Source organism: Gymnodraco acuticeps, unplaced genomic scaffold (genome assembly GCF_902827175.1).
Source record: "Gymnodraco acuticeps unplaced genomic scaffold, fGymAcu1.1, whole genome shotgun sequence".
Taxonomy (NCBI): domain Eukaryota; kingdom Metazoa; phylum Chordata; class Actinopteri; order Perciformes; family Bathydraconidae; genus Gymnodraco; species Gymnodraco acuticeps.
The window spans coordinates 45,336-66,451 of record NW_022992123.1 but is presented as its reverse complement, the minus strand read 5'-3'; the positions used below and the strand labels follow the sequence as shown (position 1 = coordinate 66,451).

General features: G+C 38.5%; 3 protein-coding genes across 3 annotated transcripts; all 3 read right to left on the bottom strand.

Moving 5' to 3' along the window:
- Positions 1-60: 60 nt before the first annotated feature.
- Positions 61-4,001, bottom strand: LOC117537853 (transmembrane protein 248-like). The gene is made up of 7 exons (XM_034203231.1): positions 3,816-4,001; positions 3,093-3,280; positions 2,638-2,887; positions 2,443-2,542; positions 1,857-1,998; positions 1,638-1,778; positions 61-1,474 (listed from the first exon to the last, which is right to left on the bottom strand). The coding sequence occupies exons 2-7, from the start codon at positions 3,252-3,254 to the stop codon at positions 1,454-1,456; spliced, it is 816 nt and encodes a 271-aa protein (XP_034059122.1). The 5' UTR covers positions 3,255-3,280; positions 3,816-4,001; the 3' UTR covers positions 61-1,453.
- A 352-nt stretch (positions 4,002-4,353) lies between these two features.
- plbd2 (phospholipase B domain containing 2) lies at positions 4,354-8,913 on the bottom strand. Its single transcript, XM_034203229.1, has 12 exons — positions 8,459-8,913; positions 8,002-8,095; positions 7,763-7,921; positions 7,571-7,671; positions 7,233-7,447; positions 6,770-6,864; positions 6,474-6,634; positions 5,913-6,008; positions 5,759-5,830; positions 5,504-5,656; positions 5,259-5,421; positions 4,354-5,152 (listed from the first exon to the last, which is right to left on the bottom strand). Exons 1-12 carry the CDS (start codon positions 8,668-8,670, stop codon positions 4,982-4,984), a joined length of 1,692 nt encoding a protein of 563 aa, XP_034059120.1. The 5' UTR covers positions 8,671-8,913; the 3' UTR covers positions 4,354-4,981.
- Positions 8,914-9,180: 267 nt separating this feature from the next.
- On the bottom strand, positions 9,181-19,807 carry rbm19 (RNA binding motif protein 19). The gene is made up of 24 exons (XM_034203228.1): positions 19,644-19,807; positions 19,383-19,565; positions 18,605-18,718; positions 18,361-18,402; positions 17,696-17,924; positions 17,075-17,340; positions 16,926-16,985; positions 16,735-16,813; positions 16,190-16,261; positions 15,853-16,062; positions 15,638-15,768; positions 15,424-15,548; positions 15,189-15,285; positions 12,160-12,270; positions 11,845-12,045; positions 11,693-11,762; positions 11,449-11,597; positions 11,304-11,364; positions 11,017-11,096; positions 10,873-10,928; positions 10,453-10,569; positions 10,239-10,344; positions 10,027-10,147; positions 9,181-9,935 (listed from the first exon to the last, which is right to left on the bottom strand). The coding sequence occupies exons 1-24, from the start codon at positions 19,677-19,679 to the stop codon at positions 9,853-9,855; spliced, it is 2,799 nt and encodes a 932-aa protein (XP_034059119.1). The 5' UTR covers positions 19,680-19,807; the 3' UTR covers positions 9,181-9,852.
- Between the last annotated feature and the right edge of the window lie 1,309 nt (positions 19,808-21,116).

The window sequence follows — 21,116 nt, the reverse complement described above, 5'->3', positions numbered from 1 at the left end:
AACTGATCACATTCGGCAACACACACCATTTTGGCAAAGGGTCATATTGAGAGATCATAGTTCAGAAGGAGTTTCATACTTTAATAAACCATTAACCTCCAATGAAATTGTAATGTAAATGTAAGGGACATTTCAGTTTTCTTTAAATAAACATTTAAACCGTAAATCCAATTCAGCTCTCTTAACTTGATCAACATATTCCATTGATGGTCTTGGCTGGACTCCACTAAAGATACACTTTTTTCGATCACCAGAGGGAACATTCGGTGATGCAGACAACTTTGTAAGGTTTTTTAAATGAATTTCACAGTGCTTTACCAATATTGTGGTGTGTGCACCAAGTCAAGCCCCAAGCCTAAAGGGTAACATTAATAGTGTGGATTACTTTTAAAAAGACACTTAAAGTTGAAGCGCCCTAGCCATAACAGCAATAGTAACCTAGTTTTTATGTTCCAATTTTAATGTTTAATTCTCTTACAAACACTGGAGAAAGAATGTTAGAAAACAGGTTGCAGTCATCTGTTTCTAAGAGTTAGCCTACTCTGGAGTGAGTCTGTAGGACATGTCAGTATATATTTTGTAAATGAATTTGCATTCATTTTACGCCTTTCTAGTCGTCCGACCTCTCAAAGCGCTTTTACACCCCATTAAACGACGACATGTCATCATTCTCAAATGCATTAAATCACTGATGGCAGGGTTGACATTCAAGGTGACAAACTGTGCATTATTTGAAGTGTTATTACAAATAGTTTTATCATAGCAACACATGGTACATTCCTTTTTTTCCACCTAAACAAAGGTTTTTGCTTAGAAATAATTTAGGAGCAACAGGAATTTGGGTTTTTCTTGACACCCACTAACACATTGCAGGTGGATGCACAACAACTCATGGAGAACACTGAGCTCTCCCTCGGCAGAATGCATCGGAAATGTATGACGTAAACATGGTATAAAATGCACTAGACTTGATAGGAATGTATGACCAATCAACAGTGTAGGCATTACTAGTTGAAGAGTACATCAGGATCCCATTACAAAATACTCCTCCTCTATTATAATTATAATATATGTAATATAATAGAATTATTTCTCCCTTTGATATTGTATAACATTTCATTGTCATGTATCATGTATTCTCTACTGATTAAGCATCACACTTTCTTAAAGCAGGAAAAACCTTTGAGAAATGTCATAAAAATGTTAAGCATTGATGCAGCAGATGTTCAATGCGGTATCCTCATCTCACTGGGTGCTACATAAAAATATAGGCTGTCTTCAAAATTGCACAACACACTGCATGCAATGTACTCAATCTGTTTGTAATCAATTTGTTTTAAACACTGAATATTACTCCCCATAGAAATCGATTGAATGTGCCTTAAAAAAAAGTAGTGACACATAACGCTCTTCTCTCAAATGAATTACTTTGGTGTCAGCAGATAACAAATATTCATGTGTCCATCAAGGGCTCCTGCAAACAAAAAAGTCAACAATAAGGTTAGGTAAAACAATATATGCACATTTAACAGCAAATGCAGAGACTACGATACAGTATGTAGATTTTCAATCATATGGCATAACCATAGCCAGAGATACAAATATAAAGTGGTATGGTCATATAAGAAATGACTTACATTTTGTATATCTAGTCCATTCCAATGATGGCGGCGTATGAGCGACTGTGTGAGACTGGCAGCGACACAGAGTACCAAACAAACTCCAAGCAGACACACACTGACTTCCATCAGATGTCTCACTGCCACGTTTCGCTCGTCCTAAAGAATACAAGTAGAGAATGACTGACAAAATGTCGAGATGGCTCAGTTATATTGTTCATGTTTGACATCCTGTACCTGTGTTAACATGACTGTGAGTGTAGGGTCATCCTGTGAGTGTAGGCTGTAGCAGGTTTGTGATGCTGCAGGCTTCTTGTCGCTCACTTCCACATGGAGCGGGGAAATGTTTTTCTTAAATTCTGGGCACTCAGGCGGAAGTCTTTAATTAAAGAAAAAGCATGAAATTAGAGGCACACAAAAAATGACAAATTCAGGAGCGATTTTTCCTAGGTACAGTGGAAAGCTCTGTCTTTGTCAACATTAATCACCATAAGTAAATGAAAATGACATTAATATGAATTCATGTATTACTCATGCATATTCCCATTTTACTGACATTTGCATATTCATAACATATAAAGAATAAAACAGAGCTTTATTATTTACGGAATTGTATTTAATTAGCAGATTTTTAAACTTTTTTTATCCAAAGAATCTGCACAAAACAAATGACTGTGCTGCGTTTAATTAAAATACAACAATGTATAGGAATCTTATTGATCCATATACACGGTTGATCATTGTGACAGTGAGTGCTATAAGCGGTTTACACTAAAGATAGTGATTTAGGAAAGCTTAGAAACTTGACGGTGAATTAACTTACAGTTTCATGGGTAGGAGGTGCGCTGGGGCCCTTATGGTGAGGCAGGTGTAGGAATCGTTTTCGGTCATAAACTCCAGAGTCACATCAACACTCTCCGTTCCTTTAGAGTAAAACAATCGATCATGAGTGAGATGTTATGGTTATTCACCTGCTTTAACTTTATTCTGAAACAAAGCAATGCAGTGGAAAACTAACCCCCAAGATGTAACTGACTGGCTCTGAAGACAGTGTGTAAAGCAAGGTTTTTCAGGGAGCCACTGTTTGAGTTAGTAGTCACAGACAGAGGAACCTTGAGATGCAAAGTGGTGAGAGTCTTTGTTGAGGAAACTAAACTGTCTTTATCCATCAGAGGAGAAGGCACTGGTGAGACAAGCTCAGACGAACTTGCATTGGCTTGCACACAAAACGTGTGCTGTGAAAAAGAGGACAGTAGATGGTTCCAGTCCTAAAAGAGGAATAAAGTGTGTCATTTACAAATCAGTTCCAGACACACAGAAACACAAGCAAACATGCATTCACAGTCTGCACAACATCATGTTTTACTTACACACAATAACTTGTCCTCTTAAAAGGATTGTGTGAACAGATTGCATGCTAGAACATCAGACAATTCCACTCTCAAATCATGAATTGAATAAGTGAGTCCTTACCTTCACTGTGTCGGGGTTTGGAACAGTGTGGGTGTAGCTGTAAGAACTGAAGCAGATAAAGGAGATGGCCAGAGTCAACAGACACAGGAAAAATGTCACCAATGGAGGATTCTGGGATACATAATCCCTGAGGTTGGTCCCCGGCTGCCAGAAGCCCATCATCAGACTCCAGATACACCTATGCAAAACTGTAAACAAAAGTCAGTCACTTCAGTTAGAGACGTTTCTACAAGTTGGTCTCCTTCATGGACTTTGGTCGGTTGTTGGACCCGGGTCAGCACATTTGATTACCTAAACTAAAGCAAGATGTTCAGGACTGTTTCATCATATTCAGAATAATTTAGCGTTTCTGCAGGACTTGTTTATATAACCTTTACCTACCTAATTTTAAGCTTAGTGAAATCCAAAACAAGTTTAAACACACTGCTGACTTTAAGTTGCCATATGCCGTCTAACTTGTACAAATATTGACCCAGAAAACCATCTTTCCACCAATGTTTGGGATACGAGGAATAACTAGAATTTAGCTAGTCCACACCATAGATTGTATATATAAATAAATGCACTACAGAGTGCACACCACAGAGCGATAGGACACGTGTAACTTGTCTACCATATCAGCAAACGAGCTCCATTGATAAATAGCATTACTGGATGCAACGTTAGGTTACTCCGTTATGTTTGTAATGTTGCAAACCAACGAGCTAACAGAAAACTTCATACCTTGAATTTAAGCATTCTCCTATGATCACGTCGACAGTTTCGGTATTCTCCTGAGTTACGTGCAGTTAGTGAACAGAAGATCGACATTTTAACATGTTTAAAGTTCAGCTAAAGGAGCTGTTCAAAGATAACAACACGACCGCGCTGTCACTTTACGACAGTGCAATGCTATGACGACGACCATGGCTGGTCACGTGACGGACAGACTGCTTTCACAACCAATGAGTGATCTTGTGTTTTGTTTCTGTTTTCCGTTCATAATGCACTCAGTTTTAAATCAATGTAAGGAATACTGATGTTTTTTCGATTAATCGGAATAATTGTTCAATAAAGTTCAATAAAATAAATACAAATAAAACCAATTTACATTCAAAGTTGTTTTAGCTATTCATTATTAAGAACATTTTGATGTCAATACTTTTGCACTTTTACTTAACATTTTGAATACATGACTTTTACTTGTAACAGAGTATTTTTACAATGTAGTATTGCTACTTTTAACTAAATAAAAGATCTGAGTACTTCTTCTACCATTGTATTAGTTTTTGCAACGATATGATTTTATTTGGCTATAGTGACAAACATATATTTGAACACATCCACAATAACAATTTAAATGATGCAGTAGAGAACATGAAGACATTACATCTCAACAATCTGAGTATTTTATTTAGAAAATAATTAGAAAAAAATACCCAAATCATATAAGGCATTATATTACAATTATTTGAAAACTAATCAAGACATTTGACTTCACAGTGACATACAGTACCTTCTTTATCTGTATTATTGAACTTAGCGTTTTTCTCAAAAGAAAGGTGAGGTCATGTGAAAACATTTTTCAATTTCAAGAAAATGGCAGCACAATTGAAACAAGTGGGATTTACGCAATAGGTACACTTATTAAGCAAACAAAACATGAAAATCAGATATGTAGTTCATATTGCAACATTTGTATACCTTGTGTGCTTTAATTATGAAAATAGTGCATAACTGTAATACCTGCTGGATATTATTGCCACTCTTCTGAGAATCATTAACATGACTATTGAGTTCATAAAAGTGGAGTCAGAAAGAATCCAAGTATAATTTCCCTTTGTCCAAACTTCAAACCGCCGGCAGTTTTTACATTGATCATGCCACTCGTATATTCAGCATTTAAACAACTAAGGATTCCAGGTGACTTTTATCGGCTTGAATGCCCAAGTATCGGGGTGCCCCATGTGCATCAGATCTGTGTAAGGGGAAGTGCTCCACTGGAAGGGCGGCACCTGGTCCCATGTTGGTCCACTCACTGCCATCATACCGTAGTCACGAAACATCCCGTAGGAGGTCATCTGAACAGGAACACACAATGCATCAGATTTAGCAAGCACATAGAAAAGAGTTGGGGTAAGCATGGGCAGAGATATGGGAAGTAGATAAATGGGAAAATATAATAACCTTCATGTCTGTTCCTCCATGCGACCTCTGCCTCAAAGCGCCAAACGGATACGTTCCATTCGCCGGGTTCAGGTCTGAACGGGCTGAGATGGCATTCTCTCCGTTTCCAGGTGGATTGCAGCCTTCACACTTTGACAATGGGTCTTCCTTGAAGTTATTATACCTGAGGAGAGACAAAGAATCGTATTGATAACACTTTTTTTTTATCAACATATTTAAAGTATAATGTTAGAGTTTGTTTGTACCTCATAAGGCGGATCATGGAGTCCACATCTGTGACAGCTGTCTGGTTTCTTCTGAAGATCTGAGCCCGAGGATTCTGGTCCAGAGAGAACCACGGGCCGTACTTCTCCACCAGCTCATTGCAGCCACTTGCATTGAATATTTCCTCATAGTATCTACATATGAGCAAATATAAACAAAAGGCAGTTTTACATGTAACACAATTATAACACATCCAAAGTACATGTTTACATAAAACGTTTAAACTGCATACTTACGGTATGTTGTAACTTGCCCAGTACCCTTTCTCCAGCAGTTCCTGAGTTTTATCTTTGAAAACAACTTCTCCCCTACAGCATTAAAATATTTTAAAAAGGTTATTTAGAAGTCATGATAATATAATGCTGAAATAATGTATGATGAAGGACTTACGGAATCTGCTCCAGCACAACAAAGAGCCCCTCTTTAATGTTAGTCTTCCCCGGAGTAAAGTGGTTATAGTCCACAATCATCCACTGGTTATTATACCTACAAAAGACACACACAGTCTAAAATGAGCATACAACCTTTACCCTAATACCATTAACTGACTTTTATTTTTAACTGTATAATCATATAATTGATGAAGTCGCTTATTCAGCAGTCCACAACAAAGACACAAGCCTGATTGCAGTTGTGTAAACCAACTGACTTCTCATGTGACTGCTGATAAAAAACCTGTTTCTGCTTCCTTATCCTATCAATCCACATGACAGAATGAGGTCACACAAAACACACATCTTATCGTTTTCATTCAATGGAACTTTGAACACAGAACAAAAAAGACGATGGATTATATTAAGACAAAATGTTGATGTTGGCATGGACTTAGTGTCCTTAGTGTGACTTTTCATTACTGACACTGTTGTCCTGATAGACACGCACCTACGTAATGAGCCCGTGGTTACTCTTCTTTAACCAAAAAGTCCTGAAGGTCTGTGTCTTAATACTCACGTTCCACTGTTGTATTTGCTGAATATCTCGGCCCACTCCTTGCCCGTAGAAGCTAGTCTATTAGCCACAATGTTCCTGAGCCACTCCATGACGCTCCCTGTGGGCTGCACAAACTTCCAGAGAGCGGGGTTACTGTTGCCAATGGTGGTTTCCAAAGTAACCTGGAGACACAAGATAGATTAGGGGAAATAAAATAAATGTTTCCTTTACTCAAGTAAAAATATTGACAACACATTTAAATAACTCAGTATTATTTTGTAGTCGGTTGTATTGTGGCAAGTACAAACAGATCTCACCAAGCCACTACTTAGGATATAAAAGTCATCTCCAGAGAAGATCGATCCAGGGTAAGAGGAGAATGCCTGAATTCCTCCAGGAAGAAGGTGCTCGTCTGAAAAAAATGTAATTAAGAACATAAAAAAGTTAGATTTATCGGCATTCTCATCATCATAGACAACAACAGTGCCAGTCCATTACTGGTGCTTCAAACTTGTAAACACAGTTTGTCTTTTTGAAAAAGGGTCTGTAAAAATGTGGGTTCATTCAGGCAACCACTTTTAAATGGTAAATAAACCCAAAAATAATGAACCAGACCATCACGGCCTTTATCATCACATCTTAATTCATACTAAATATGCAATAGCGAAAAGCAAAGGTTAAATAATTAATTAAAAAACACAGCAAACAATTTATAAAGTCACAATCACAGATTTAACATAAGCAATGATGAACCGAAGACAGACTTGGATTAGAAATTACCTGAAGGGGAAACTCTAAAGGCAAACATGTATTTCTTCATGATGCGCAGCATGGCCTGGTAAGTGTTCCAGGTGTCATGTGACACCAGTAGCTCCTTATTGTTGGGCAGCAGCTTAATGAGAGCCGAACAGGAGCCCGATCCAAGAGGTTGAGTAAGGCTGGATTTGTTCAGAGCTGTTTCCAAGTCCTCCAGATCCCCACCCATTTGGAACAGTCTGGTTGGACAGAGTAGCCGTAGAGTAAGATAGACAACAGCAAGAAACTACATTTATGGACCAGTAAATAAATATGTTAAATTAATACATGACTTAATTTAAAAAATGGAGATAGCCACTTACAAGAAGCCAAATGGGTTGAGGTAGAACGACCCTAATGGAAATGACAGCTGGTCATTGAAGCCATCCTCCAGACCTTTCAGCTGCAGCAGGGCCAGATGCACCTGACAGGCAGAAAATAAATGTCAGATCTTATTTATGGCTTTTTCAAATGTTTCAGGCCATGCAATCATCCTACAAATACTAAATGCATACCTGGTACCAGTAGGGTGAACTGGGCTGCTTCTCTATTTGATCCTGAATCCACTGCAGATTGGTTGAGATGAAGGTCTTAAGGCGCTCGCAGTAAACAGTTCTAGAGGTGAAGGGCCCACAGTAGCCCATCAGAGTGTTCATCCAGTGCTTATAGATGAGCTACAACAGACACACATCAAGTCTTAGGGTTAAATAAATGTGATGTAGGTAAATCATCAAAAAGGACTGTATAATCTAACCTGAGATGTGAGTACAGCCTCCACTGCACCGGCAGCGTAAGCCTGGATGCTGTCATTGTACTGACTGCTGGTGGTGACCTCCAAGAAAGACCAGCTGCAAAGAAAGGGCTACTTGTGTTCTCATGTTTTGCTTGAATTTCTCCATATCCTTTTAATTATTTTCCTTTTTATAAATGCATGCATTCATTGGGTTTTACTACTATTCTTACATTTGCACAGAGGTCCACTATGCATGTATGACTATCTTGACCTTTCCTGTCACGTGTTTCACTTCTGCTATCGGGTTTTAGGATATTTTTAGAAGTAAAAATGCAGATGAAGTAAAAGTTGAAAGAAGTTGTCGATTGGTCTATAAACTGCAAACTAATCGTTGAGGAAAGGCGTTTAAATATTCTTAAAAATATAACAGCATTAGCAAAGGAGTCCCTCCAATAGAAAGACCCAAACATGAACTCACCCTGATGTTTTGATGTCATCAGTGAAGTTAGCCCAGGCCACAAAATCTTCTCGATATCCCTCAACAACAGACAGCTGTCCGGTTTGTTTGTCAATAACAGCGGTTTGTATATCTGCCCGAACAGATGCGCACATAAAACAAAAACCGATTAAAACAGTAAACGCAGGTTTAAAAAAACCAGCAGCAGACCCCTTGTTTTGTCCGGACGCCATGTTTGCCAGAACAAGTCACATGACACCGTGGGTGACTAGTCACATGACAACACGAAGAACACGCCCACTCCCAATGTCCACACCTCCACCAATCACTAAACAGCTACTCATGCACATTGGCACCAGATAAACAGTGGTGTAAAGTAACCGAGTAGATTTACAAAAGTACTGTAGTACAATTTTGAGGTTCTTGCACTTGAGTACTTGTTGCTACTTTGTACTTCTACTCCACTACAATTCAGATGTTAATAGTGTACTCCATTAAATGTAATGTAACAGTCAGTTTCTTTGTACATATAAAAACACATGATATGCAGATATAATAACTGCTAATCTACAAAGTGTTTCACGTATCCAATGGGGTCCACATAGATAAACTACAACACTAAACATGTATAAAGACAACATATTGACTTCTGGACTTAACTTGTCTAATATTTGGAAATGTCTGGATCACATGAATCAGAAGCAATCCTGTGCAGCAATGACTGTAATTTGATTCTACAAAAATAAAATACAAATATATTTATTACAGAATAATATGTATCCTCAATTATGTAGAAATATTAAATAACTATTACCTTATTAATAATAAGAGAAAAATGCTTCTCAGTCTTAAATAAGGGTTTTCACTGCAAGCCTGCTGCCACTAGATGTCCCTTTGAGTTTACAACATTATCATACTTTTAAAGTTTCAGCTCTTAAAATATATAGAGGTCAATTATCGGCAATGTGATGCAAAAGAAAATATCTTGTAAGTAGGAATGACTCACCTTATCTTGATATAATCGTTATTTTTCTTATTCTTATCATTATTTTAAGATTCAAAGTCATTAATGAGAACGTTTCTCAAAAGACAAACAATTCATATTTTTTTTGCTTATTTTCTTCTCAGTCGGTTACACAAACAAATTAAGACATTAAACCTTTAAAGCACGATATAACGTTTTATATAAAAACTGAAATCAAACCATTTAAATTATTTTGAGGATCATTCTACACCAAACATTGTAAGAAATCTAGAAGTTCCACAAAACATCCAACAGCTGAGACATTATTAATAATGATCTCCTTTTGCCAACCAGTCCTTATTTTGTTCAAAGTCCTATTTTTTTTTTAAAAGACAAAGGGCGACACTGGTCAGAGTCAAAGAGTCGGCAGGGACAGTGATGGTGGGCAGATTCAGTCTTCTGCATCGCCTCCGGTTTCCATGTTCTCCACAATTCCCTCCATGACTTCTGATTGTCGCTGCTTTTTGTTGGCAACTGTCAAGGAGGATCAATTAAGCAAAAATAAATACATTAATAAACAGTTGCTTTCATTTCTGCATGTTGTTTCAAAAGAATGTGGACTTACCATGAAAATGTTCAGCTGTTTTCCGCCTCAGTGTCTCCACTGTTTCCTCAGCGTCAGCCCACTCCAGCACGAGGCGTCGGCCGTACAGATGGGTGCTGTGACACAGTGCAGCAAATGCTTTCTGGGGAGAAGACGGGAGCATAGTTTGTATTAAGGTAATGGTCATTTTTATTGCAGCAGTGTTTCAGTCTGAAAACGTAGATAATACAAACCTTGGCATCCTGTTTGGTGATGAAGTCAATAAAGCCGAAGCCTCGATGATTCCCTGAACCAGCGGCTTTCTTTGGAAGACGGACTGTCTTCAGCTCTCCAAAAGTACTGAAAATTACATGGGGATGAAATCATGGTATTATTAATGTATCTTTTTCAGGTTGTTTCCCATACAACATGAGGATAATCACAGTTGTGTGTGTATGTGCTAAGTACCAGAAGAGTTCTCGAATTTCCCGGACGGTGGCTTGGAAGGGGACGTTTCGCACGAGGATTTTGGATCCCGTCTGTTTCTTGTCTTTTTGTTTCTTCTTGCGTGACACTTCAGGAGTCCTGCATACAGAGGAAATACATTTATGTGTAACTATTTATGAAGTGAGTTTACATATCAAAACAGCTGTCTTCACAAACTCTTACAGTCAGCAATAATAATGCTTTTACCAAGTCATTTTCTATCATGATGCACATTTCAGATGATACAGATTCCAATATCTTAAGGTTGGTGCTAATGCACAAAGCTTAAGCTTGCAAATAGCAACTGTCCTGGCTTATTCCATAACACTTTACTTTTAAATAAACTTGCACATTCACAATTGATATATTATTTATATTTGATTATTCTGATGCATATCTTACCTTGTGGCTCTCTCAGAGACCTTGAGCTCTAGCTGGTGATCATCCACAGAGCAGTGCTGGTGGAGGGACGAGATATAAAAACACACATTAACAAAGATCCAGGTTGCAGAGAACATGTGTTCAACACGGACATAAGGATGGTACCTGCAGTGTCCTCAGGGCCTTCTGTGCTGCCTCCGCTGTCTGATACTGAACAAAACCGTAGCCCATGGACAACATGTTGCCTGGAAGCAAATTAATATTGTAAAGGTGGTTGTTAACTAAAAAATAATAATAACTTTGTACATTTCTTTTGCAAAGCTTGAGAAAACAACGGCAAAGGCATACAAGTACATACATACATTGACGTTGCTTCCAGACCAAAGTTTATGCTGTGTTTTATTTTACATTTATGGATGTGAAAGTTCATAGTTCTTTTTAATGTTTAATACCTGTTTTATCTTGCTTCTTTGAGATGGTGCAGGAAGTGATCTTTCCACATTTGGCGAATGTCTGAAACAAATGAATAAAACAATATTAAACATTAAGCTATGATTAAAATGATTAATTAAGGGTTGAATGTATGAATCAACCCACTTCCTGTAGTGTCTCTTCTGTTGTGCTGAAATTAAGATTTTTGATGAAAAGTGTGGAACCAGGAGCAGATTCCTCCTCCTCCTCCTCCTCTTCTTCTTCTTCTTCCTCCTCTTCCTTTTTCTCTTTCATTGCCTCCTCCTTTTCTAATACTTGGTGGAAAAAATACATTTAGGTTATTTCAATTAGTCCAAAAACAAACTTGAAAGGTTGGTTTGTATGCTAAACAATGTGTGAGAGATTATACCTGGTTCTGGTCTGCCTGCCACAAACACATCAACAGGAGCCCACTCCAGATACAGCGGGATGTGTTGGAACTACAGATTTCAGAGATACAGTCAGGACAGCATCAAACATGTGGTACATGTGCAGGTTTTACTGGTATAAAGCGACACGCACCTTGCTGTAGGCCAGCCGTGTGAAGGCTCGTTTCGCCTCGGTGGGCTCGAGGAACTCGATGATGGCGGTGAGGCCGGAGGGCGGCAGCAGCACTCGGCCCAAAGAGCCATGAGGAGAGAAAAGCTCCTCCAACTCTGCCACCGTCACACCAGCTGGAAGATTCTTCACCAGGATCACGGTTGTGCTCCTCGCTGCTGCTGCCTGGGAATGTTTATATGTAGGAAACAATGTTAAAAATGTTCCTGGATTTCCAGCACGGTATATTGTTTATTGTCAATCTAGCAATTAGTAAATGGGAATTTGTATCGAGCATACCTGACTAAAGGAATCCAGACTGACACCGTTGTCCAGTAGAAACTGTCGAGTCTCCTGTACAATCTGCGTCTCTCCCAAGGCCATCCTCACTGCAAGACTTCCCTTTGACTCCTGCAGAGGAGGGCAAGCATAGACAATAGGGGTGTAACGGTACACGTACCCGTACCGAAATTATTCGGTACGGGCCCTTCGGTTCGGTACAGGTGTGTACCGAAGTGTACCGAACGAATATAACGTTAAACGTAAAAAAATTGAGAACGTGAATAACTTTTTGGAAGTAATCTCAGGTGCTGCGTCGCAGCATTCAGAGTAATTTGATCACATTGGGTTCAACGCGTCATAGAGCGAGCAAGTCATTTCATTGGATGAGAGGCATACTATGAGAGCTGGTCAGAGGGATGCGTTCAAATGTAGTCAGTAATTTGAGGAACTGTCAAAAATTAATGGCGAACGCAGATAAAGTTGAGCTCGAAAATCCTCCAGCATCATTGAAGTCTCCGGTTTGGGAACATTTTGGTTTCGCAGTTACGTACAAGGATGAAGGACAAAGACAGGTGGACCGAACCAAAGCTGTTTGTCGGCATTGTTCAACTAAAATTGGTTACGCGGCTGGCAATACATCAAACTTGCACACTCTTGAAAAGGCATCACCCGAACGTGAATATCACCGGTAGCAAAAGAAAAAAGACTGAAGTGCAAACCCAACTCCCACTAGCATTTAAGCCTCCACCACTCGCAGAAAGATCAGACCGAGCCAAAGCTATTACAAACACCAAATATCCTTATGTTGCCATGTTAGCAAAGCGCTACCTGGCTGCAGGGGCGGCGGGTGCTGTAGGCTTGGGAAGGCTAAGCTTTCCCAAATATTTGTGTCACTGCATCCTGGTAAAATAAAAATATAATGTTTGTGTCTTTGACATTAGCGCTGCTAGCCACCTGTGCCCTGTGCTACGAAGCCAGTTCAACAGACCCTGGATATGTTTGAGTAATCTTAACTAACCCTAACAAACGAGATCTCGCTAAGCGGTCCTACAACGCTGGTTATCAACTCGGTAAATCAAGCCAGGGATTCTCTCTCCAGCTGAGAGCGCGTTCACGTTAAAGGGGCGGGGTTAGCAACATTTGACCAATCACAAACAGGGACAAGTGTACTGACAGCGCAGCGTCATACTTCATTAATGAAAAGTAAACTAATATTAGACAAATATGAACTTTAGACATCCATGACTTAAACATATAATCCAGGATACAAGCCACAGAGTTGCTGCAAGGTGAATACAGAACAACTCGTTAAAAAATAAATAAACTACAGAGTGTTTGAAAGCGTACAACAGTTTTATGATACTGCCCCATCTAAAACACGAGGGGATCTGACTTTAATTACATTTGAGTTGAGTGTTTCGTCAACTTAATGTGTTGCTTAAAATAATTCATCTGCATACAGTCTGTGACACTGTAACTAAGTGTTGCACGGCCAGATACGGCTCAGCTGACTCAGATAAGGAGATATTGTGATATCGATGTGAGATAGATGATCTGATTGATGATGTGATATCAGTGTGATATGAATGATAAAGTGCGACACGTCGGCGTCTTCTCTGCATACGGCAGTTTAAACTGTATTTCCTTTATCCTGTAATATGACTTGATAGATTTAAACTCCGCACACTGAGCTCTGATCGGTCAGCAGGCGGTGCTTTCACTGAGTTGATCTCTTTTCTATAGACGCCGGAGGCGGGCAGCGTCAGGTAAAAAAAAAGTGATTTAGCCTTCCCAAACCTGAGTCTCACGCGCCGCCTATGCCTGGCTGTATCAGCTACCTCTGTCCCTAGCGAGAGGGTTTTCTCCACATCAGGAGACATTGTTAGTGCCAGCAGATCTGCCCTTTCGGCAAGCAATGTGGACAAGTTAATTTTTATTTAAAAAAACATGAAAATACAATGACAAGCAAGTCCTAATGTCAAACTGGCTGCTTAGGTGCTAGTACAGTAGGCTACAGTTCAAATACAGATTATTTCAGTTTATCGAAATGCTGCACCTTAATGTTCATTTTATTATATTTTGTATTTATTTGAGTGAATATTCACAGTTTAATAATAATTAAAAACCCAAAACTAATAGTTTATATTTTGTGAGTACTAGTACAGTAAAGTTCAAATACAGATTATTTCAGTTCATCGAAATGCTGCACCTTAATGTTTATTTTATTATATTTTGTATTTATTTGAGTGAATACATTATTCACAGTTTAATAATAATAATACAAATATATATATATATGTTTTGTTTTGTGAAAAAAAATGCTGCTGTACCGAAAACGTACCGAACCGAACCGTGACCAAAAAACCGAGGTACGTACCGAACCGAAATGTTTGTGAACCGTTACACCCCTAATAGACAAGTGGATATCATTCATCATGGAAAGCAATAAGACGCCATCTAGCAAAGTCAATAGAATATGCAAACATGCACTCCTGGTAGATTATTTGTTAATGTAAACAGAATATCTTTACTGTTCCTTTTTTTAAATAGAACATGCTTTCCTTGATGACTCCTTTTAGTTAAATAAACTAAAGTTTTGGCAGCCTTCAAACTAAGTTTAGTCATCATGAGGTCAACCTCCAAATACACTAATTTGTAGAAGACTGATATTTTATTGGTGTCTTTTGTGTTCAGATTAATGGTACATTTGAAAAAAACAATAATGTTCACTATACGTTTCATTATGTATTTTTATTTATTTTAAAGCTAATAGTTGTACTTAAGCTGTATACTGAAAAGCAGCAGGAATACAGAACTGAGTACACAATTGCGTTAATTGACAACAGTGTCCAATATCACTTATTTATTCCTCATCTAGTGGAGCCCTACTTCAAACTCAGATCTAAACTGGGCAAAGTACAGTACTCAAGGCACTCACTGGAACCTCAAGCATTTGCATTGTTTTAATGCAGGAAAGTGTTTGGTCTGAACACACACTAATGCTGGAGTTAATGAACACGTTATGAACAGGAAACAGCTTCACTCACATGGTCCAGGACTTTGCTTTTTGTCGTGTTGTATTTGTCAGCAATGGCATCTGCCACTGCACTTGTGCCCAGAAATAGGGTGTTCCAGTTGTGGGAGCTAGAAAGAACATGAAATCAAGCAAGGAGGGTGAGGGGTCATGTCGTTTACCAAACAATTAAAATATGTAGTCAGATGTAAAATCACACGACACCACAAACACAGAATGAGAGGATATTGTGCTTAGTTATTGTTTACCTGGAACTTGAAGCTTTATTTTTAGAATCTTTTTGCCGTTTGTAAGTGGAAGAGCCAGGACCACCAGCGTCTGAGTCCGTCTTGTCCTTCTTCAAGGTGGAGGGCAGCAGGTGAAGCATTCTGCCCTGAAAGCACGAGAGAATGAACGTGACTTATCAGCCTTAACTTCATCTGAAAATAAGTTGGAATACTAAGTCTGTTGCAGTAAAAATACCTGAAATATATGTCCGTCCAGCTGAGCCAGAGCAGTCACAGCATTCTCTGGTATCATGTACATGACAAAAGCAAATCCTTTCGGTTTCTTGGTCAGATTGTCAATGGGGAAAAGTATCTCAGATATAGGACCTGTAAAGATGTACAATTATTATTCCCCAGGATTAAAGTGAAAGCCTGAATGAACTTGAAAAATAGTTTTTGTTTAAAATTCACCATGTTTAGCAAAAAGCTCTTTGATCTCTTCCTCTGTGCAGGTGTAAGGAAGGTTCCTGATGAAGAGTCGACCAGACTCTGCAACATCTTCCTCCTCTTCATCATCCTTGAGCTTCCTGGTAAAGCTTCTGTCAATGTCCTTGTCCTTTCTGTCTCTCTTCCCCTTACCCCCATTGGGGTCCACACGGAAGACCTCAATGTAACGCCCACCTGAAAACACAAGCAGGTGTGTCATTTTCAGCCAGGAAGAGGCATCAGATACACACAAGGTTGGTGATCATTTCAGTTCAATTCATGGTGATGCACGAACAAGAGAAAAGGATGAAGTATTGTTCACCTATGTAATCTTTATTCTTCTTCAAAGCCTTTTCCGCCTGTTCATCAGAGTGCAGGTCCACATACACATACCCTGAAAGACACAGTCAACAAAGACATAGGGTTTATTTAGACAACTCTACCCACCAGGTGGTTTACATTGTACAATATCTATAGTACATTTGCCAGCACATTTTAAACCTGGTAATGTAGTTTTATGTAAGAAATAAAGAATATGGATTCCTAGCATTTAGAAACTACCCGATGATAAGCACATGTGAGGCAATCTATATGATATAGTTCAAGTCATGTTTTAGAGGACTCATTTGGATTGGACTAACTTTACTTCAACTAAGTGACAAATTGTAGGATATGTATAACCATAATTATCCAAATGATGCAACATATGTTCATTTGTATTAACACACCATTACGCCCTAAGGTGACTCACAATAGAGTAGTGGAGGTAACAAAAGGGTTAGTAAGTAAACCTCTGGATAATATGACTATGAGCATAAAATGTGATCAGGGTACGTTATGCTGAGAAAAGTCCTTTGAAAAACAAACCTGTTCTATTCCCACTTTCGTTTTTCCCAATCCTGATTGCTTCAGGCTTCAGGGGCAACATGAACTCCCGAATTTGTTGCTATGAGGACAAACACAAAAGATGATATTTTTGTTAAATGAAATATACAGAACTTTTAAAAGTGGAATATCTTCACAGTAACTTTGAAACCGGGACGCTGTTGTTCACTCACCTCCTTCACGTTGAACGGGGCTCCTCTTAGCTTCACTGTAAATTCTGTTGTCGGCTCCATCTGCAACAAACAGGTGTGAGTGTAAACTAGAAAACCAACAATGTCGTGAATTAAACAGCTTTGTTTAACGTGTGTATTTGAACAGTCACCTCTTGCTTGGCCGTTTTCTTTATTTTGCTTTGCTTCTCATCCCCAGAGGAAACTAAGGTTTTGGTCTTTGAGAGGTTTTCTTTGTCACCGCTCTCATAGGCGCTGTCTGTGTGCTGCGCAGGAACACCATCATCATCATCTTCATCCTCCTCTTCACCATCTTGCTTCTCCTTACTCTCCTCCATGGTGTCCTCTGTCTGTGCCACCTTTGAGCGCAGATAATCCATGTCTGATAAGCCAGACTTCAGTGCTTCTTTATTGGCACCTGAAAGCAACACAAATATGGAGATCGGTCAATCACACACACGTTTTTTTCTATGCTTGTTATGTGTAGCATTTGTCATATAGGATCAACTGGATTGTCATTGGGAACACACTTACAGTTTATAATAATCTGATGCAGCCTCATTTACATTTTCTCTACTTTTATTTTAGCATTTTCTATTGAATGCACAGTATTGTACTACTACTTTATCTGACAGATTGTGTACCTGCTATATCATAAAAGTATACATTAACTCGTTTTTTATGGAACTACATGCAAATCCAGACTTCAGAGGATCCAGCCCCTAAATTAGAACACACCTTTTATTTGCCTAGACTAAGAAGTCATTACTAACCTTCAGCTTCATCCTCTTCTTCCTCCTCCTTCTCCTCCTCCTCCTCTGACTCGTCTGAATCAAAGTTAAGGTAATCATCAGAAGCAACCTTTTTCTTGCTCTGAGTCTTCACCACTGCAGCATCAGGATCAGTTTGCAGCTGCTGCATAGTGTCATTGGACCAGGTCGGTGCTTGGCTTCGGTTCTGATGTACCGACAGAAACTCCTTGAACCCCTGGTCCTCTTCCAGCTGAGACACACGACAAGTAGACATGTAATGATTACAACTTGCATAAACAAACGACAACAAAGAAAACTGTACACACTTAGTGTCTCTTTCCACTATAACTGTGAGATATTGGCATGGTCAAATGCTCAAAAAGGATTCTCTTTTAAAAACAGAAAAACTGTCATTTGTCACTTATTATAACAATTATTTAAGTTAGGTCAATAATGTCATTATGTCAATATTAAACAGGTTTTAGTGAGGCTGATTTAGACCTGGGTGTAAATATAACAACTTCAAGGAGATTTCTGCACTTTGTGGTTGGTAACCAAAGAAGTATTGATGTTTATTATGTATGATTGACAAGGAGCTTGAGTTTGGTTTCATCATGTCCACATTCAGATGTTGAATAATGAACATTTAACCGAAGACAAACATAGAAGCTGATACTTTTACTCACAATTTCCAGGGTGCTGTTGGTTTCCTTTTTCTGTTTATTTTTCTAAAAGGCAGACACAAAAATAAGGTTTTACGGGATAGTGTTGCAGAACAGTTTAATATACATTATACTTTTTTAAATCTTCATATGATTTGTATGTAAACATTGTACAAAGTATAAAGAATCCGGAAGAGATGTCAAATTGTTTTGTATGTGGTTATTGTTTTTCCTTGTGATGATAATACTTTCTTCCTGGTGTGTGTACCTTCTTGCTGTCTGAGTCAGCAGGGGTGGAGGGTTTTTCGGGGGCTGAGCTCTGGGTGTGTTTGCTCCAGGCTTTGGCTTTAGTGGGGTCTCCAAACACCTTACACATCTCCACCTGGAAGACATGAAAACCACAGTGTTTACTGTTCACATGTGGAAAACAAACAGTCACAGTCAACACGCATGGTCAGCAGAGCTAAGTACATTTACTTAAGTACTGTACCTAATTACAATTTTGAGGGTTGTTTCCATGATATGCTACTATATATTTCTACTCCAGTACTTTTAAAAAGGGAAATAATATAATTTGACTCCACTACATGAATTTAACAGCTTTAGCTACTTTTAAAAAGTAGCGTCTCTAAAAATTAAACTAGTGGACTAACTGTTTAAGTCACAAAAGAGTCAAATCATTTAAAATATTTTACAAAAAGTCCATCAGAACTTTGTTTCTCTACTAAAGTAAAATGCTACTTGATGCAACAATATTATCTCTTAATGTCACTTATATAATATATAAATATAATTATATAAATACAGAAAGGCAATTGTTCTGCACAATGATTACTTTGACTTGTTATACTTTAAGTACATCTTGCTGATAATACTTCTGTACTTTGACTTAAGTAAGTTGAATGCAGTACACTCTGGTACTTCTACTTAAGTACAAGATCTGAGTACTTCTCCCACCTCTGATGCAGTACTTTGATACAAACGTATTGGTTCTTTTACTAAAGTAAAGCATCTGAATACTGCACCACTGATGGTCATCTCCATACCGTCACTCTGGATGTGTCCACGAAGCTCTTGTTGAAGTGTTTCAGAGCGTTGTTCGCGTCTTCCTCGGCTTTAAACCCCACAAAGCCGAACTTACGGAACTTCCCATCCTTGGTGAACTTCAGAGAGCAGTCTGTCACTGTGCCAAAGGCAGCAAACATGGACCTGAACCTCTCCTCCTTCATCTGCACACAACACACAGCGAGGTTACATCTTCAGGAGAAATCAGACAAAATGGTGCTGACATACGGGAGTTTACTTACCCCATTAGGGAGGTTTTTAATGATGAGTCTCGACATGGTTTTAGTAGCTGTACTTCCACTAATGTAGCATGAGTTTAATGTATAAATATATGTCAACAAACGAGCATGGACACTGCTCTAGGACGCCATGTTGAATGAGAGGAGCTTCTCTTTCTTCTTCTCTGCTTTCCAACTATCGTAAATTAAGCCTTGCTGCCCCCTGCTGGAGACTACACTGAGCGGCAGGAGAGGCATACTGTTTACAGAAGAGGATTAGGGCCACATGACCAAAAGTAGTTATTTTATTTTTATATATTATTTTTTTACTTTGTTATAATTATTATCATAAGTAAAAAAAAATATATATTATTATTATTACTGTTTTGGTCAATAAATTGACCAAAAAAAAAAAGTTATTTTATTCTGAGATTAAAGTCAGAATTCCAAGAAAGAAGTCATAATCCTCACTTCCGGTCGGATCTAAAAAAGTGTTTCACATGTGGCCCTAATCCTCTTCCGTACTGAAGTGTAAAAATACTCTGTTTCAAGTAAAAGTCCTGCATTAAAAGTATTCGTTGTGGACATTTTAAGCAACAGATTACATTAATTTGAATTAAAATGTTGGCGCATTAATGTGTTCATCACTTGAATTGGTTTATTTGAATTACCACTGGGCAGATAGCTTAACCTAAAATATATAATGATGTGTGTTGATTTATATTTTGTATTAATAATCTAAATCTGCAACGTAACTGGTAACACAATGTATAAAATAAATGTAGTGGAGTGAAAAGTATACAACATTTGCCTACAAAATGTAGAGGAGTAAAAGTATAAAGAAACATAATGTCAAAAATACTCAAGTACCTACATATTTCAATTAAAGGTCACCTCAGATGTATACAAATATATAAAATCATGTCTATGAAGTGTTTTGCTCAAAATACCAAACAGATCACCCATTCTAGCCATGCCTCATATCCCTCTATTTCACTTCCTGTTTCAAAAGTGCTGATTTTGGGTGTAAAGCTTTAAAAAAAAAAATATTGATACAAAATAAAAAAGGAGGGGGCTGAGCTCATGCGGGACCCGGCAGCTACTGTCTAAACTAAATGCTGCCGTGATGAAACGCCATATCATGGATTATCAAGGATTATTTCTGAAGCAGTATGGAGCTCAAAGGCTTTCTCTCTTGCCGGTTATACCACAAGGTGAGTTCCTTTTTACTTCCTGCTTCTTCACACACATGCTCTCCAGTACCGGTTAGCTCTGAGTGTTAGCGATGCTAATGTAAACACCGACCATATTACGTCCAAAACAGTCGGGCATTGTTTCTGATAGCAACTTTCTGATAGTGCCGTGGGTCCACATTTCAGATATTACGTCATATCGGACGCAAATCTGGATCAGCTCCGTTGTAGCCCCGTTTTTAGAGATTTGGGTACGGAGGAAAAGAGAGAGGGTTTTATTTTCTGACGCTGCGTGAGTTCCCCG

Coding starts and splice junctions, on each gene's coding strand:
- rbm19 (XM_034203228.1), bottom strand. CDS start 19,679: ATGTCGAGACTCATCATTAAAAACCTCCCTAATGGG. Junction 15,769..15,852: donor AGAGCTTTTTGCTAAACATG/GTGAATTTTAAA, acceptor ACATCTTTACAG/GTCCTATATCTGAGATACTT. Junction 15,549..15,637: donor TGGACGGACATATATTTCAG/GTATTTTTACTG, acceptor TCGTGCTTTCAG/GGCAGAATGCTTCACCTGCT.
- plbd2 (XM_034203229.1), bottom strand. CDS start 8,670: ATGGCGTCCGGACAAAACAAGGGGTCTGCTGCTGGTTTTTTTAAACCT. Junction 7,672..7,762: donor GTTCACCCTACTGGTACCAG/GTATGCATTTAG, acceptor TCTGCCTGTCAG/GTGCATCTGGCCCTGCTGCA. Junction 7,448..7,570: donor CTCAACCCATTTGGCTTCTT/GTAAGTGGCTAT, acceptor CTGTCCAACCAG/ACTGTTCCAAATGGGTGGGG.
- LOC117537853 (XM_034203231.1), bottom strand. CDS start 3,254: ATGATGGGCTTCTGGCAGCCGGGGACCAACCTCAGGGATTATGTATCC. Junction 1,999..2,442: donor CACCTCCTACCCATGAAACT/GTAAGTTAATTC, acceptor CTTTAATTAAAG/ACTTCCGCCTGAGTGCCCAG. Junction 1,779..1,856: donor TCACAGTCATGTTAACACAG/GTACAGGATGTC, acceptor TGTATTCTTTAG/GACGAGCGAAACGTGGCAGT.